General features: G+C 44.4%; 1 protein-coding gene across 5 annotated transcripts in view; it reads left to right on the forward strand.

Annotated features, from left to right (window-relative positions):
* Rapgef4 (Rap guanine nucleotide exchange factor 4) overlaps positions 1 to 14,131 on the forward strand; it is a 298,925-nt gene that overhangs the window by 72,439 nt on the left and 212,355 nt on the right. For 3 of the 5 annotated variants that reach the window (XM_029474005.1, XM_029474006.1, XM_029474008.1), the window contains exon 4: positions 979 to 1,125. In XM_029474005.1, the coding sequence (XP_029329865.1) occupies positions 979 to 1,125 (147 nt within the window). Of the gene's footprint in view, positions 1 to 978; positions 1,126 to 10,772; positions 11,182 to 14,131 lie in introns of those variants that run through there. The other 2 variants (XM_021156131.2, XM_029474007.1) reach the window with 1 other exon arrangement.

Genomic DNA, 14,131 nt, shown 5'->3' on the forward strand with positions numbered 1-14,131 from the left:
AAAGAAAAAGGGTGCCTTCTAACTGGGGGGCTCACCCTAGTGTAGCTCCTTAGTTTACAATGCCCGAAGAATTAATCTGCAGGTGATTTGCAGTGGCTATTTGCTTTGTTTGAAAGCAGTTAGAATTAAATGTAAACATTCTCGCCAGTGTTGCGTGTAGAGAGGAATTGGTTTTCACTCCTTCTTAAGTAACTTTCTTGATCACAGTTTATAGTCAGCTTCTCACGCTTTCTCCAGCATGTTTTTCCTCCGTTGTGGCTGCAGGAGGCAGCATGATATAAAAAGCTTGGCATCTCTAGTCAGAAAGGCTTAGAACCTGACGCTATGGTCCCTTTAATGCCTGAACTGAGGCCTCCAGGAACTCAGGGCTTGGCTCTTTGTTTTTTGCAGATACAGTAGCAGCCCTGTTTCAATTTGCTAATTATTGTGGTCAATCTTTCTCACTAAAAAGATAATTGTTATTAGCATTATTCAGAGCATCTGGAAACATCCTCGTGATCCCAGTATGAGAATGGACGAGTAAATAAATGGTAACACGGCCACAGAATGCAAAACTACTTACCTCCAACACCCACTGAGCTGTGTAAGAACACGGGCCACTCAGAGATATTACATTGGTTCAGAAAAAGCCAAACACAGATTAAATCCTACTGTCTGTCTCTTTCTATGTAATGTTCCCTTACAGGCACAACATCTTTTTGAAGGTGGAATCAGTGTGGCCATTCCCTTTGACGGGAGAGTCTTTACTGGATAGGGGATGCAGAAAAACTTTAGGGGTGAAAGATAGGGGGGGTGTAAGACTTGATTTGGTATCATTTACACCAGTGTGCATATTTGCCAAAATACGTTGAACCACACAATGAAATTTTGTGTTTATTTTCATACAAATTATACTTCAATTTAAATAAAAGACAAGTCTCTCACCCATTGCATATTTAATGTTCTAATGATTTTTTTTGGGGGGGGGGTGCTTCTCAGGATGCGGTGACCATCTGTACTCTGGGAATTGGGACAGCCTTTGGAGAGTCCATTCTGGATAACACCCCTCGCCATGCAACCATCGTTACCAGGGAGAACAGCGAGCTTCTCCGAATTGAGCAGGAGGACTTCAAGGCACTATGGGAGGTGAGCCTCAGGCTTCCTGCCAGCTATCGCAGTTTCCAGTGAGAGAGAGAGAGAGAGAGAGAGAGAGAGAGAGAGAGAGAGAGAGAGAGAGAACTGCCTCGTGGGTAATGGCGTAAAGTCAAGCCTTAATGTGTGCTTTTCTGAGCTGCTGGATGGAATTTAATTTCAAAACTTGTTTTTGAAATGAGTGAGTGAAGAAGCCATTTTGACATAAGACATCCATTTTTTTGTTGTTGTTGCTAATTTAGTGCTTGCTCGATTTTCTGTGACTTGACATACCTTATAATTATTTCCTGAATGACCATAGAGTGTTGTATGAATTTTCTCTTTCCTATTCCACAGATGTATTCTTAACCAGGGAACAAAATACTTTGACATTTTCTTTTGCGTTTTAAAAATCATTATTGACACATTCCCCGAGAAAGTGGAATGAATGGGGTTAACATCTGGCTCATTTAAATGCTTTTTAAAAATGATGTGCTCTGTAGTAAGGTACGGAAAACGGGGGGGGGGGGCTGTAAAGATGTTTGGTTACTTGCCAACTTCAGAACGCATAGGTGGCCCAGCAGTAGATGGATGCCGCTGGTCTTGTTGGCGCTTGCATTTACTGATGCTTCCCAGCATCCCTTGGGGCTCAGCACTCATTTACAGGAAGTGTGAGAATCCATCATCTTATATGCAGTCAGTGGCAGATAGAGCGAGCACTCATAAAGGCCCAGCCGGGCCTCGAATCTTTTATGCTGTCCTTCCCTTTCAGCTCCTATAGCTTTGGATTTTAACCTATGGTGGCTCCTTGTCTTTGTCCCTGGCTCAGTATGTCCAGGAGTTAACCCATCGAGTCGGCAGGCTTCGGCACTTGTTCCAGTGTGGCTAAGATTTCAAACTTGATCTAAAGAAGAATTTTGTATAATCAAATCGTTTCCTCCAGAGCCAAACAAATGACTGATGCTTTGGGGGAGCTAGCCTGCAGGTGAATGAGCGATGATACTCGGCCGTAAAAGTCAGGCAAAGCTTTGGAGGGCCTTGCTGGTGAGGCCCGCTACTTTTATTCTTGGCGGCCGTGAATAAATTGTGGGGTTGCTTGTTTGAAATGTTTCTCGTAGAAAATATTAAAGAGCTCCAACTGCTCTGTAAAGTTCAGAGACAAAGCTCTTTTTTTTTTTTTTTTGGAAAGGAAAAGTGAAAGTCAGTTTATGTGAGGTGTGTGGGCAAAGGTATTCTGTCAATCAGACGGAGCCAGGCTTGAGGCAAATAAGCCTTTTGGGGGGTTGTCTTTCATTTTAAAGGGTAAACCGAAAAGTCTTTTCCATAATGAGAGTTTGGGAAACCGACTTAAGAAAGGTACCGTGCTGCCCTGTAGCCGCTCCGTCCGTGGCCAGTCATTTATCAGCCTGATAGGGGAGCTTTGGGGGAACGCAGAAAAACATTCCTTTCAGTTAGAAGCCTGCAGTGCTCTGAAGGAAGTTCTTGAGAAGTTGCTGCCTACAAACATTAAAACAAGCTAGCAGACCGTTTTTTTTCAGACAAAGTAATAATACAATGAGCACTTGCTTCCGGGTGTGTAGCCCGGCAGTCACTGCGCAGCTGCGTTCGCCCCATCTTGCTTTTCTTCCGAGCGAGCCTCGTTAATGTTAACGAGACAGCATGTCACCTCATCCTGAGTATCCAGTTTGTATCTCAAGGAAATTAGTGTCCAGCTACAACCCATAATACTATCTCGTGCCTACGGAGTGAATAGTAGTATCTAGTAGTATCCTAATGTCATAACCAGAGTCTATTTCATGGCTCCCCAGTTGTCCCAAATATATGTTTTATAGATGCGATTTTTATTCCCCCCCCCAAACCAGGCTCAGGAAAAGATAAAACAAAGCACATGTTATACTCAATTGTTTTAATAAACTTGCCCTGCTTAGCTTTCTCTGCATCCCTCTCTCTTCCCTTCTCTTTTCCCCCCCCCCCCCCCGGTCTCCATCTCTCCTTCATTGGCTTCTTTACAAAGGCCCGGTCAGTTTTCTCTTGCCTGAGATTTGTCTGACTGTTTTCTCAAGTTGTTTCTGCTGACGCCTCTACCCAGGTTTTCTATAAAGAGACCCCAGGGCCAAAAGTTTAGTTCAGTCAAGTCAAATGTATTATTTGATTGCCAGAAAATTTTGATGACTGCAGCAAGAGGCTCAGAACGGCTGTCTTCTGTTGGTGAGGCTGTCTCTTGGATAGCTTGCGTCTACATAGCTCAAGGCTGATTCTTGTCCGTATTCCTCATACAGATGAGTTTTTGAAATTTAATTTATTATTATTTTTTTTGCTTTTTACTTTACATCCTGCTCCCTGCCCTCCTCCTGGTCACCCCCTCCCACAATCATTCCCCCTCCCCCTCCCCTTCTTCTCTCAGGTCCCTCTGGGTATCCCCCCACCCTGGCACTTCAAGTCTCTGAGAGGCTAGGCACTTCCTCTCCCGCTGAGGCCAGAAAAGCATCCCAGTTAGTAGAACATGTCCTACAGGCAACAGCTTTTGGGATAGCCCCCATCCCAGTTGTTCAGGACCCACACGAAGGTCAAGCTGCAAATCTGCTACATATGAATGGGGAGGTCTAGGTCCAGCCCATCTGTGTCCTTTGGTGGGTGGTTCAGTCTCTGAGAGCCCAAAGGGTTCAGGTTAGTTGACTCTGTTGGTTTTCCTGTGGAGTTCCTATCTCCTTTGGGGCCTGTAATCCTTCCTCCATAAGAGTCCACAAGCGCTATTTGGCTGTGGGTGTCTGTGTCCATCTGAGTCAGCTGCTGCTTAGAGCCTCTCAGAGATCAACAGAGTATCATTAATAGTGTTAGGGGTTGGTGCTTGCTTGCCCATGGGATCAGTCTCAAGTTGGGCTAGTTGTTGGTTGGCCATTCCCTCAGTCTCTGCTCCCTCCCCCGTGCCTGCATTACTTGTAGACAGGATACATTTTGGGTTGAAAGTTTTGTAGGTGGGTTTGTGTCTCCACTGCTCTCCCGGGGTTCCTGCCTGGCTACAGGAGGTGGCCTCTTCAGGTTCCACATCTCCAGTGTAGTGAGTCACAGCCAAGGTCACCCCCATTGATTCTTAGGCGCCTCCTTTATCCTGGGTCTTCGTGTAGTCCTGGTGATGCCTGCAACCTCCTCACCCTAGTCAGTTGAAGATTTCCATTCATTTTCATGGCCATCTAGCCATCTCTCCTGTCCTTCTACACACCTGATCCTCAACCCCCATTCCTCCCCATCCTCCTCCCTCCCAGTTCCTTCCCTCCATCCACCCTTTAGGACTATTTTATTCCCCATTCTAAGTGGGATTCTGGCTTCCTCGCTTGTGCCTTCCTCTTGTTTGGTTTCTTTGGGTCTGTGGGTATAGCGTGGTGCCTGTAGTTTATGGCTGACATCCACTTGTAAGTGAGTACATGCTGCGCTTGAGCTTTGGCGACTAGGTTCCCTCTCTCAGGATGATGTTCTCAAGTTCTATCTATTTGCCTGCAAAATTCACAATGTCTTGGTTTTTAATATCTGAATAGTATTCCATTGTGGAGATGTACCACCTTTTCTTTATCCATTCTTTAGTTGAGGGACATCTGAGTTGTTTCCAGCTTCTGGCTATTATGAATAAAGTTGCTATGAACATAGTGGAACAAGTGTCTTTGCAAAGTTAGACACCAACAACCCAAATAGTACAACTTAAAAATGGGGTACAGAACTAAACAGAATTCTCAACAGAAGAATCTAGAATGACCGAGAAGCACTTAGAGAAATGTTCAAAGTCCTTAGTCATCAGGGAAATGCAAATCAAAACAACTATGAGGTTCTATTTTACACTCATCAGAATGACTAAGATCAAAAACGCAAGAGACAGCACATGCTGGCAAGGATATGGAGCAAGGAGAACACTCCTCCATTGCTGGTGGGAGAGCAAACCTGTACAACCTCTTTGGAAATCAATTTGGTGTTTTTTTCAGAAAACTGGGAATAGTTCTACCTCAAGACCCAGCTATATCATTCCTGGGCATAATCCCCAAAGGAACAAAAATCTTTTTTTTTAATTAAATATTTACTTTACTTACATTTCAAATGCTGTCCCTTTCCTGGTTTCCCCTCTGAAACCCCCCTATCCCCTCTCCCTTTCCCCTGCTAACCAACCTGCCCACTCCCACTTCCTGGCCCTGGCATTTTCCTATACTGGGGCATAGAGCCTTCACAGGACCAAGGGTCTTTCCGCCCATTGATTACCGACTAGGCCATCCTCTGCTACATATGCAGCTGGAGCCTTGAGTCCATCCATGTGTTCTCTTTGGTGATTTAGTCCTGGGAGCTCTGGGGGTACTGGTTAGTTCATATTGTTGTTCCTCCTATGGGGCTGCAAATCCCTTCAGCTCCCTGGGTACTTTCTCTGGCTCCTTCATTGGGGACCCTGTGCTCAGTCCAATAGTTGGCTGCAAGGATCCACTTCTGTACTTGTCAGGCACTGGCATAGCCTCACAAGAAGATAGCTATAACAGGCTTCTGTCAGCAAGCACTTGTTGGCATCCACAATAGTGTCTGGTTTTGGTGGTTGTTTATGAGATGGGTCCCCAGGTGGGGCAGTCTCTGGATGGCCTTTCCTTCAGTCTCTGCTCCACACTTTGTCTCTGTAACTCCTTCTGTGAGTATTCTGTTCCCTTTTCTAAGAAGGATAGAAGTATCCACACTTTGATCTTCCTTCTTCTTGAGTTTCATGTGTTTTGCAAATTGTATCTTGGGTATTCCGAGCTTCTGGGCTAATATTCACTTATCAGTGAGTGCATACCATGTGTGTTCTTTTGTGATTGGGTTACCTCACTCAGGATGGTATTTTTCTAGTTCCATTCATTTGCCTAAGAATTTCATAAACCCTTTGTTTTTAATAGCTGAGTAGTACTCCATTGTGTAAATGTTCCACATTTTCTGTATCCATTCCTCTGTTGAGGGACATCTGGGTTCTTTTCAGCTCCTGGCTATTATAAATAAGGCTGCAATGAACATAGTGGAGCATGTGTCCTTATTACATGTTGGAGCATCTACTGGGTATATGCCCAGGAGAGGTATTAGTGGATCCTCAGGTAGGACTATGTCCAATCTTCTGAGGAACCGCCAGACTGATTTCCAGAGTGATTGTACCAGATTGCAATCCCACCAACAATGGAGGAGTGTTCCTCTTTCTCCACATCTCACCATCATCTGCTGTCACCTGCGTTTTTGATCTTAGCCGTTCTGACTGGTGTGAGGTAGAATCTCAGGGTTGTTTTGATTTGCATTTCCCTGATGACTAAGGGTGAGGGAACTGACCTGGGGGCTGTCATGGCTGCCCCAAGCCTTTCCCCCAGCTCTGTGGGCCAAGGCTCATCTGTAACTGAGAGCCCGACTTCTGATCTCTCAAGCCTGTGGTGGGGACAAGATCCAGAGGGCTCTTCAGAGCCGCAAGGCGGAGATGTTTTTATCCTGACTTCTTTTATAGGTCTCGGACTGGAATCTCGTACAAGTTAGGTGCTTCTTTCCAGTCGCCTGTTCGTGTATCTAGGTGCAGAGTGTGAGCGAGATGTTCAGTCAGTGTTTAAAGCATTTGAAGTGAAAATTCAATAAGCCTCTCATGTAGCAGCCTGTTAATCAAGGCTTTATTAAGGGGCATCCATGTGCATACACAGTGCATATAATCCCAGGAAATTGTACAAGTCTAAAGTAGCTTCTCGGGAAAGCCTGAATGGTGCTTACTTTAAGGCTTATTTATTCAACAAATGCTAAGCAGCTCCCGTGTGTCAGGCATCAGTGAACAAGGCTGGCAGAGCTCTGTTTTCAGGGCAGGGGCTCCTACTCTGCTATTAGGAGGAGATGGCAAGTAAATCAACAATGTCACTTAAGAATACGATACATCACTCTCATCAAATTTTGTGTCTATTCTCTGAGTATTGGGCTATACCAGGGGTATATATGGTACTCACTGCAAGCAAAACGTTGGATAATCGAATATGTTTTCCTTCATTATGTCAGATAATATGGTTTATAATTCAGCCACCCATTGTACTGCTAAGTGGCTCTGTTACAAGAAAATGAAAATCCAGCCTTACAAAGAGATCCAAGCTGGACCTGCTAGGAACTATGGCTGAAGACAGCATAATGTGTGGAGGAGTCTAGCCTCCAGATGCAGGAATGTCGCAACCTGTGACTCTCAGAGAAGGCACCAACCAGGTCCAGAGCTAAGAGACGAGGTGAGGTCAGGCGTTCCAGATCTTAGAAGTGTGAGAACCTGAGTCTGGTTCTAAATTTGCATGTGCGTCTCTCTCATCTGGTCATTGACTTTGGAAGAATGCTATAGGGGGTGGTCTATTTTATGTCAAGAAGCCTTATATTTAGCTTGGGGGTCCTTTAATTATCTGTTAACTCCACTCAGAGAGGAACTAAAATGGAGGTTCTTAGTTATTAGCAGATGGCACAGCCTGAGAGTAGCTAGGTGAGCAGCCACGGGAGTTCTCTGCTCTCATTCCCAGATTGGAGTTGCCGCAGACAGCAAGGGGAGTCCCTCTCTTTTCCCAGGTGAGTTCCCCAGGCTTCTGCAGCTATGCACTCTCTGAACCCAACCAGCAGGAAGTTTTGGAATCCTGTTTAATTCCATTGCAAGGACTTCTGCCTTTCTGTGGTCTCTGTGTTCTTAGTCAAAGAGGCAGCTCTGGGGTATTTAAAATGACTGTCACAGTGTGGCTAGAAACATCTCTCTATATCTAAGGCAGCAGCTCAAAGCTTGTGTTGTGGTTCATCCTTTCATTTTTTTAAAAAGATGTATTTATTTATTTATATATTTGAATACACCTTAGCTGTCTTCAGACACACCAGAAGAAGGCATTGGATTCTACTACAGATGTTTGTGAGCCACCATGTGGTCTCTGGGAATTGAACTCAGGACCTCTGGAAGAGCCGTCAGTACTCTTAACCTCTGAGCCATATCTCCAGCCCTTGTTTATCCTTCTTATATCTTACTAAAGGATGCTAACCTCTTCTCCTTTCTTCCAATGTTTTGGTTCCCAGTTTATGGTTTCATTTGAGGGTGCTGGGTTGGTCCATAGGAACATTAAGACATCTGAATTTGCAGTTATAGCTCAGAAGAGAAAGAGAGGCAGGGGACTGGAATGACTGGAGACAGTGAAATTTCTGAATTTCATCCAGGAGAAAATTAATTTTAAAGTCTTGGGCAACCATTTTTAGTTCTTGAGACAAATACAATTTATAATTTAAAGCTTTTGACACCAGTGGCATTTTTTTTTTAGGCTCGGTAAGGAAGCTAAATGGCAAAGCAGTTAAGTGGAGATCTGGGAATTTAAACCAGTTATTAATAGTTGATCAAAGATTATGGGTATTTATGCTGGATGGCAGCTATTGGAATAAATATGAAATTGATTTATAATCCACTTCTATGAGTCTCTTGGTGCTTACCTCCTGAGAATTTCTGAAGGGTTGGAACCCTAGTTCTCAACCTTCCTAATGCTGTGACCCTTTAATATAGTTCCTCATGCTGGGGTGACCCCCAGCCATAAATGTATTTTGTTGGTGCTTGAAAAGTCTAGTTTGTGTCAACGTGACACAGGCTGGAGTTATCACAGAGAAAGGAGCTTCAGTTGGGGAAATGTCTCCATGAGATCCAGCTGTGGGGCATTTTCTCAATTAGTGATCAAGGGGGAAAGGCCCCTTGTGTGTGGTGCCATCCCTGGGCTGGTAGTCTTGGGTTCTATAAGAAAGCAGGCTGAGCAAGCCAGGGGAAGCAAGCCAGTAAGGAACATCCTTCCATGGCCTCTGCATCAGCTCCTGCTTCCTGACCTGCTTGAGTTCCAGTCCTGACTTCCTTTGGTGATGAACAGCAGTATGGAATTGTCGCTGAATAAACCCTTTCCTCCCCAACTTGCTTCTTGGTCATGATGTTTGTGCAGGAATAGAAACCCTGACTAAGACACTACTTTATAACTGTAATGTTGCTACTGTTATGAATCATAATATAAATATCTGAAATACAGGATATGTGATATGTAGCCCCTGTGAAAGGATCATTTGACTCCCAAAGGGATCATAACCCCTAGGCTGAGGACCATTGATAGATGACCTTGATAGATGACCTTGATAGATGGTAATGGGAAAGGGTGGTTTGTCTGATTCTCCTTTTCAGTTAATATTGTGTGTACTTGAGAGTGCTTTTGGATTTGTTTTGAGATCTTTGCGAAGCCATGAGTCCAGTGTATTTGGAGAAATGGATGGGACAGGCTGTTGTGGTCAAGTTCAGAAAAAGCCATTAGTGGGATACCCTAGATCCAGCGTCTACCGCCTTTACCAGCCTTTCCGTTGCACAAACATCACTCTGGAATCCTTTTTCTTTTCCCATGAGTCATATTTGAACATTTTTGAATAGTATACATTGATGATTAAATTTTTGAAAACTTAAAAATGGTAATGAAATTACAGCATTTAAAAGTAAAAGTGGTATTTTAAAATTATAAATTGAGCCTTCTTAATGAGGTGGCTACTTGGCTGTGACTGTTACTCATACAGTTGTTGGTTTTTTACCATGGTTTTATTTCAGCCAGAATAAATGGGATATAGTGATTGTCAGGGTTTATCCCCCAAATATTCCTGTGGCTTCAGGAATAGCTAAAGTGATATCTCATGTCTTTTGAGATATACAATTAAATAATAAAAATAAACAGTAGATCTGGGTGTATGGGCGCATGTTTTAATCCCAGCATTTGGGAGGCAGAGGCTGGTGGATCTCTGAGTTCAAGTCCAGCCTGCTGTACAGAGTGAGTTCCAGGACAGCCAGGGCTACTCAGAGAAACCCTGTCTTGAAAAACAAGCAAATAAATAAATAAATAAATAAATAAATTTCTGTTTTAGAATAGCAATCTGTAAAAAGATATTTCCCAGAGCCATAAATGCTACTGAACAAAGATATTTGTGTCTCTCTGATCCCTAATCTTTAGAGTGGTATTTTATCTTCTAGACTCTACCAGATAAGTTATCAGTTATGAGAGGCTTTTTAACTACCGTTCTTCACTGCCTTCTTTACACACAAGGGGGACAAAAATGATTCATTTTTATTCGTAATCTCGAAAACCGCTGTGACTAAGTAACAATGCTTTCAGTGGGCATCTGCTCCTGCCTGAATCAACTCAATGCTCCTGTCTGTCTGTAACTGTCAAGAAAATGAAAGCCAGAATACCAAAGGCGCAGCGTCTGAGGACACAGATGTCAGGAGTCATCCGAGTGGATTCCGTGGCCCCCTTCAGCATGTTCACGTCAGGTTGTCTTACTTTTGCATTAGTGATTAGCTGGGGACCAGAATTTCAGATGGTTGTCACTGGCCCAGGTGGCAGTTGTCCCAGAATCTGCACCTTTTTCCTAGACAGCGCTGGAGTCTGTAAGCAGAGGACCCTGCTTCTCCGGAGGCAGAAGCCTGTGCTGACTCCTGGAAGCTTTGGATTTTCTACTGTAGGGTTACTTCCCAGGCCAGAAATTTGCATCAAAGGCCCAAGAAAAATACATCCAAAAATAAACATGAAAGCCAAGACTTCATGCCAGGAACTCCAGCCACACACATCCTGTTGGCTGGCTCTCTTGTCTCTCTTCTCACAGCTCTGATTCTTTTAGACCAAGCGGAAGCCTGCTCCAATGACTTGGACCTGATGCCGGTACAAAGGTCTCACTCCTCAGTCCTCAAGTGTCTCCATGGAGTGACAAAAGTTATTCAGGTCCAAAAAGGAAAGGAATGAAGTTGTTAGGAACTAACTAACATTTAAAAGAAAGAAAGAAAGAAAGAAAGAAAGAAAGAAAGAAAGAAAGAAAGAAAGAAAGAAAGAAAGAAAGAAAGAAAGAGGAAGTCTTTTGCTACCTGGGACTGGCCAAGCTTTCCTGGAGAGCCTTCAGTACTGCTTCCTCCCTGGGGACGCAGAGGCTATCTGTTGGATTTGAATAGGGACCTGTCACTGATGTACACTGTGCTGTTCAGATAAAGGCTGGCTGCTTACTGGATGTCTGAGAACTTCCCGCAACAGACGCATGCTCTACGAGGTCAGAAGGGTCTTTGATTCTTTGGTGAAGGGTGGGAGATTGGGGAAAGAGTATGTGTCACGGCTTTGGTTTGGCTTGAGGCATCACACTCCAGAATGTTTCTGGCTTTTCTGATTATGTTCTACCAGAGCTCGCCATGTACCAAGGCACTGCCATAATTTTATTTCATCCTTGTGGTGTCTGTGTTGGGGGATGGGGAAGAGGGGTGGTTCATCTTTTTTCTGATGGCAACATGATTTTGAATACATTTCCCGAGGATACTGTTCATAAGTAGGCAGAATTACATTGAGGACATCAATATTATAGATAGATAGATAGATAGATAGATAGATAGATAGATAGATAGATAGATGCTTTTCCTGTGATATATTTGAATGACATACATTTAAAAAACAAACCTGGGTAAGGAAACAGATTGAGGCGGTTGGTGTTTTCCTCTCTGGATGCCTGCTAGCTCTCAGATTATTTGAAATCTTTAGTGTTTATGGGAATCCTGTTACATTATTGATAGCTGGAAGTCCTATCAGCCCCCCTCAACCCCCAACTGTGATCTCACTGTTTCACAGAAGTTTCTCAGGAGATCTGAACAGATCAAGGCTGAACTGGCAGGCGCTAGGCAAACCCAGCTGCTGCTCTGTACGCCAGTCGGCAGGGTTGCTGTAACCAACCAGCGGCCACCCCTCCTATATCCTTGGCTCCTGCAGATGTTCATTTTGACAATGCTCAGCTCTCCTTGGGCCTTTTAGGGTTACGCTAGGCATTTTGAAAAGCTCCTTGATTGATCTGCCTCAGTGTTGTTGACACCCCTCCTAGCCTGTCTCCTGAGAGCAGACCTCCCAGTGGCCCTCCATAGTCACTCAGCTAAACCCCAGCACAGTGTGCCCTTCTAAATAGCTATCAACTCCTTTCTAAGAAGGGACTGTAACACATACAACAAACGCACTTTCTTCCCACCACGTGGAGTTGCAGAACACACTCCGGCTTTTTCTGTGGTGTACAGTGTTGTAAAGACAGAAAAAAAAACCTCGAACATCAACACAGGATGCTCTGAATAAGACAAAACAAAAAGTACTCGGAGAAAGTGTGCTGAAGGTCACAGAGGAGCCCGGGAGATTGATCTCCACCCAGGGTCTCATTTCATACAAGACTCTGCTTGTGGAATCTTGTGTGGCTAAGCAGGCAGCTTCTCAGCCTCCTCTCCCGCATTGGGGCCGGTTAACCAAATGACAGCCTTGGAGGCTGTCTTGTCCCAGGGAGAGGGCAGGTTCCTTCCCCTGAGGTCTCATCTCTGCACTTGGGTTTTTCTCCCCTGTGGGGCCACTGGGCCTCTCAGGGATCTCATGGAAGGGTCATGTGCTGTGTTTCCAAACACTAGCTTTTGTTTTCTGTTTGGGGTCAGTCATCATCTGGAGAAATCGACTCTGAAGTTTAATGGTCCCTCAGGCAACAGCAGTTCTAGCTGGAAAAATGTTAAGAACTTGAGTCTTTCAGAAGGAACTCGTGGTGAGGACTAGAGGCTTTGTTAAGCTCATTATGTGGAGAAAACCTTTGGTCCTATGATCATCTTACTTCCCCGGGGTCCAGATTCCACAGCAGGCTGGGGGCACCTGGGTGGAGAACATCTGACATCCAGGAAGACGGCAGGAAACTGGTTCACAGTGCTGGCCTCTGAGTTCCGGAAGTCTTGCCCCAGCTGACCTCCGAGACCTCGGCGTTTAGAGCAATCTAGCCCAAACCAGTAAATGTTAGATAGACCTTCCAAGGCCATTCGTGTGATCCAGTGGTCTGGCCCGAAATGCTGGTTTATTCTTGACTTCACCTGGCATTGCTGGGTGAGTTTCTGCAGAGGTCTTTGGCCCCCTGGGACCCTTACTGGGACATAGAAATCTCTCAACTTCCATTTTGGGGCACTGACTGGAGGAGATCGATGTTGTTAGTCTATTACCTACTTGAGTGCCACTTGTTAAACACTTTAGTGTTCCTTCCCTTTCGGTTTGCAAATGAAAGAAGGCAGAACCACAAATGATATGGATGGAGAGAATAAAATATAAGCCAAGGGGATGCAGTTCATCAAAATATATTGTTTGGAAGGGAAAGGGAATTCTTGGTATCTCTCTGGGTCCACATTAAAATCATCAGGGGAGCTTAAAAATAAAAATTCCCATGCCTGTGCCTGCCCTGGACTAAAGAAATCGGAAACTGTAAAAAAGGTGGGCCCAATACTGTAGCCTTTTAAAGTATCCTCAGTGGGATTCCAGGCAGCCCTGCCTTTGAGCAGAGGGCTTTGCCAGTCAGTCATGCTTCTCTGCTCCTTTCAGAGTGCACATGGCTGGTGTGCTGGCCCAGGCTTATGCCCTGCGAATGTTCTCTGTTGCTCCGTTAGATCTCCTGTGTCTGTCACTTATCCTTCCCACACAGACATGCTACTTTCAAAGTCTGCCAGACTGAAATGATAGCGGTGGTCAGTAGTGAGAATGTGGGGGCTATTTATGAATTATAGGTGCCTATGTGTTGTGGTTATTAAACATGTGAACGTAAGGTCTCCTGTTTCCCCCACCCGTGACCTCACATTCTCTTGGATGTCAGCGTGGCGATGCCTGCAATGCTGGTTTACATCGGAATTCCTGGGGACCGTGGAGTCCCAGTGAGGGAAAAGGAAGGGATCCAAGCTATGTCTGGTGACATTACAGAGAGTTTAGAGTTTATGTGTCTTCTGAGAATACTGGGAAGCTTCGGCTGTCCCTGCTATAGTTTGAGAATGACTCTTTAAGAAACATTGCTGGAAAAACATTAATTTGAAAAGTGTGCAAACTTCTAACTCTTGATAAATCTGATTATATTTTTTTCTTTGCTATGTTCTCTTCCACAATGCTATATTCTGGCATGTGTGTGTATGTGTGTGTGAGTGTATATATATATATATATATATATATATATATATATATATATA

This window comes from Mus caroli, chromosome 2 (genome assembly GCF_900094665.2).
Source record: "Mus caroli chromosome 2, CAROLI_EIJ_v1.1, whole genome shotgun sequence".
Taxonomy (NCBI): Eukaryota; Metazoa; Chordata; class Mammalia; order Rodentia; family Muridae; genus Mus; species Mus caroli.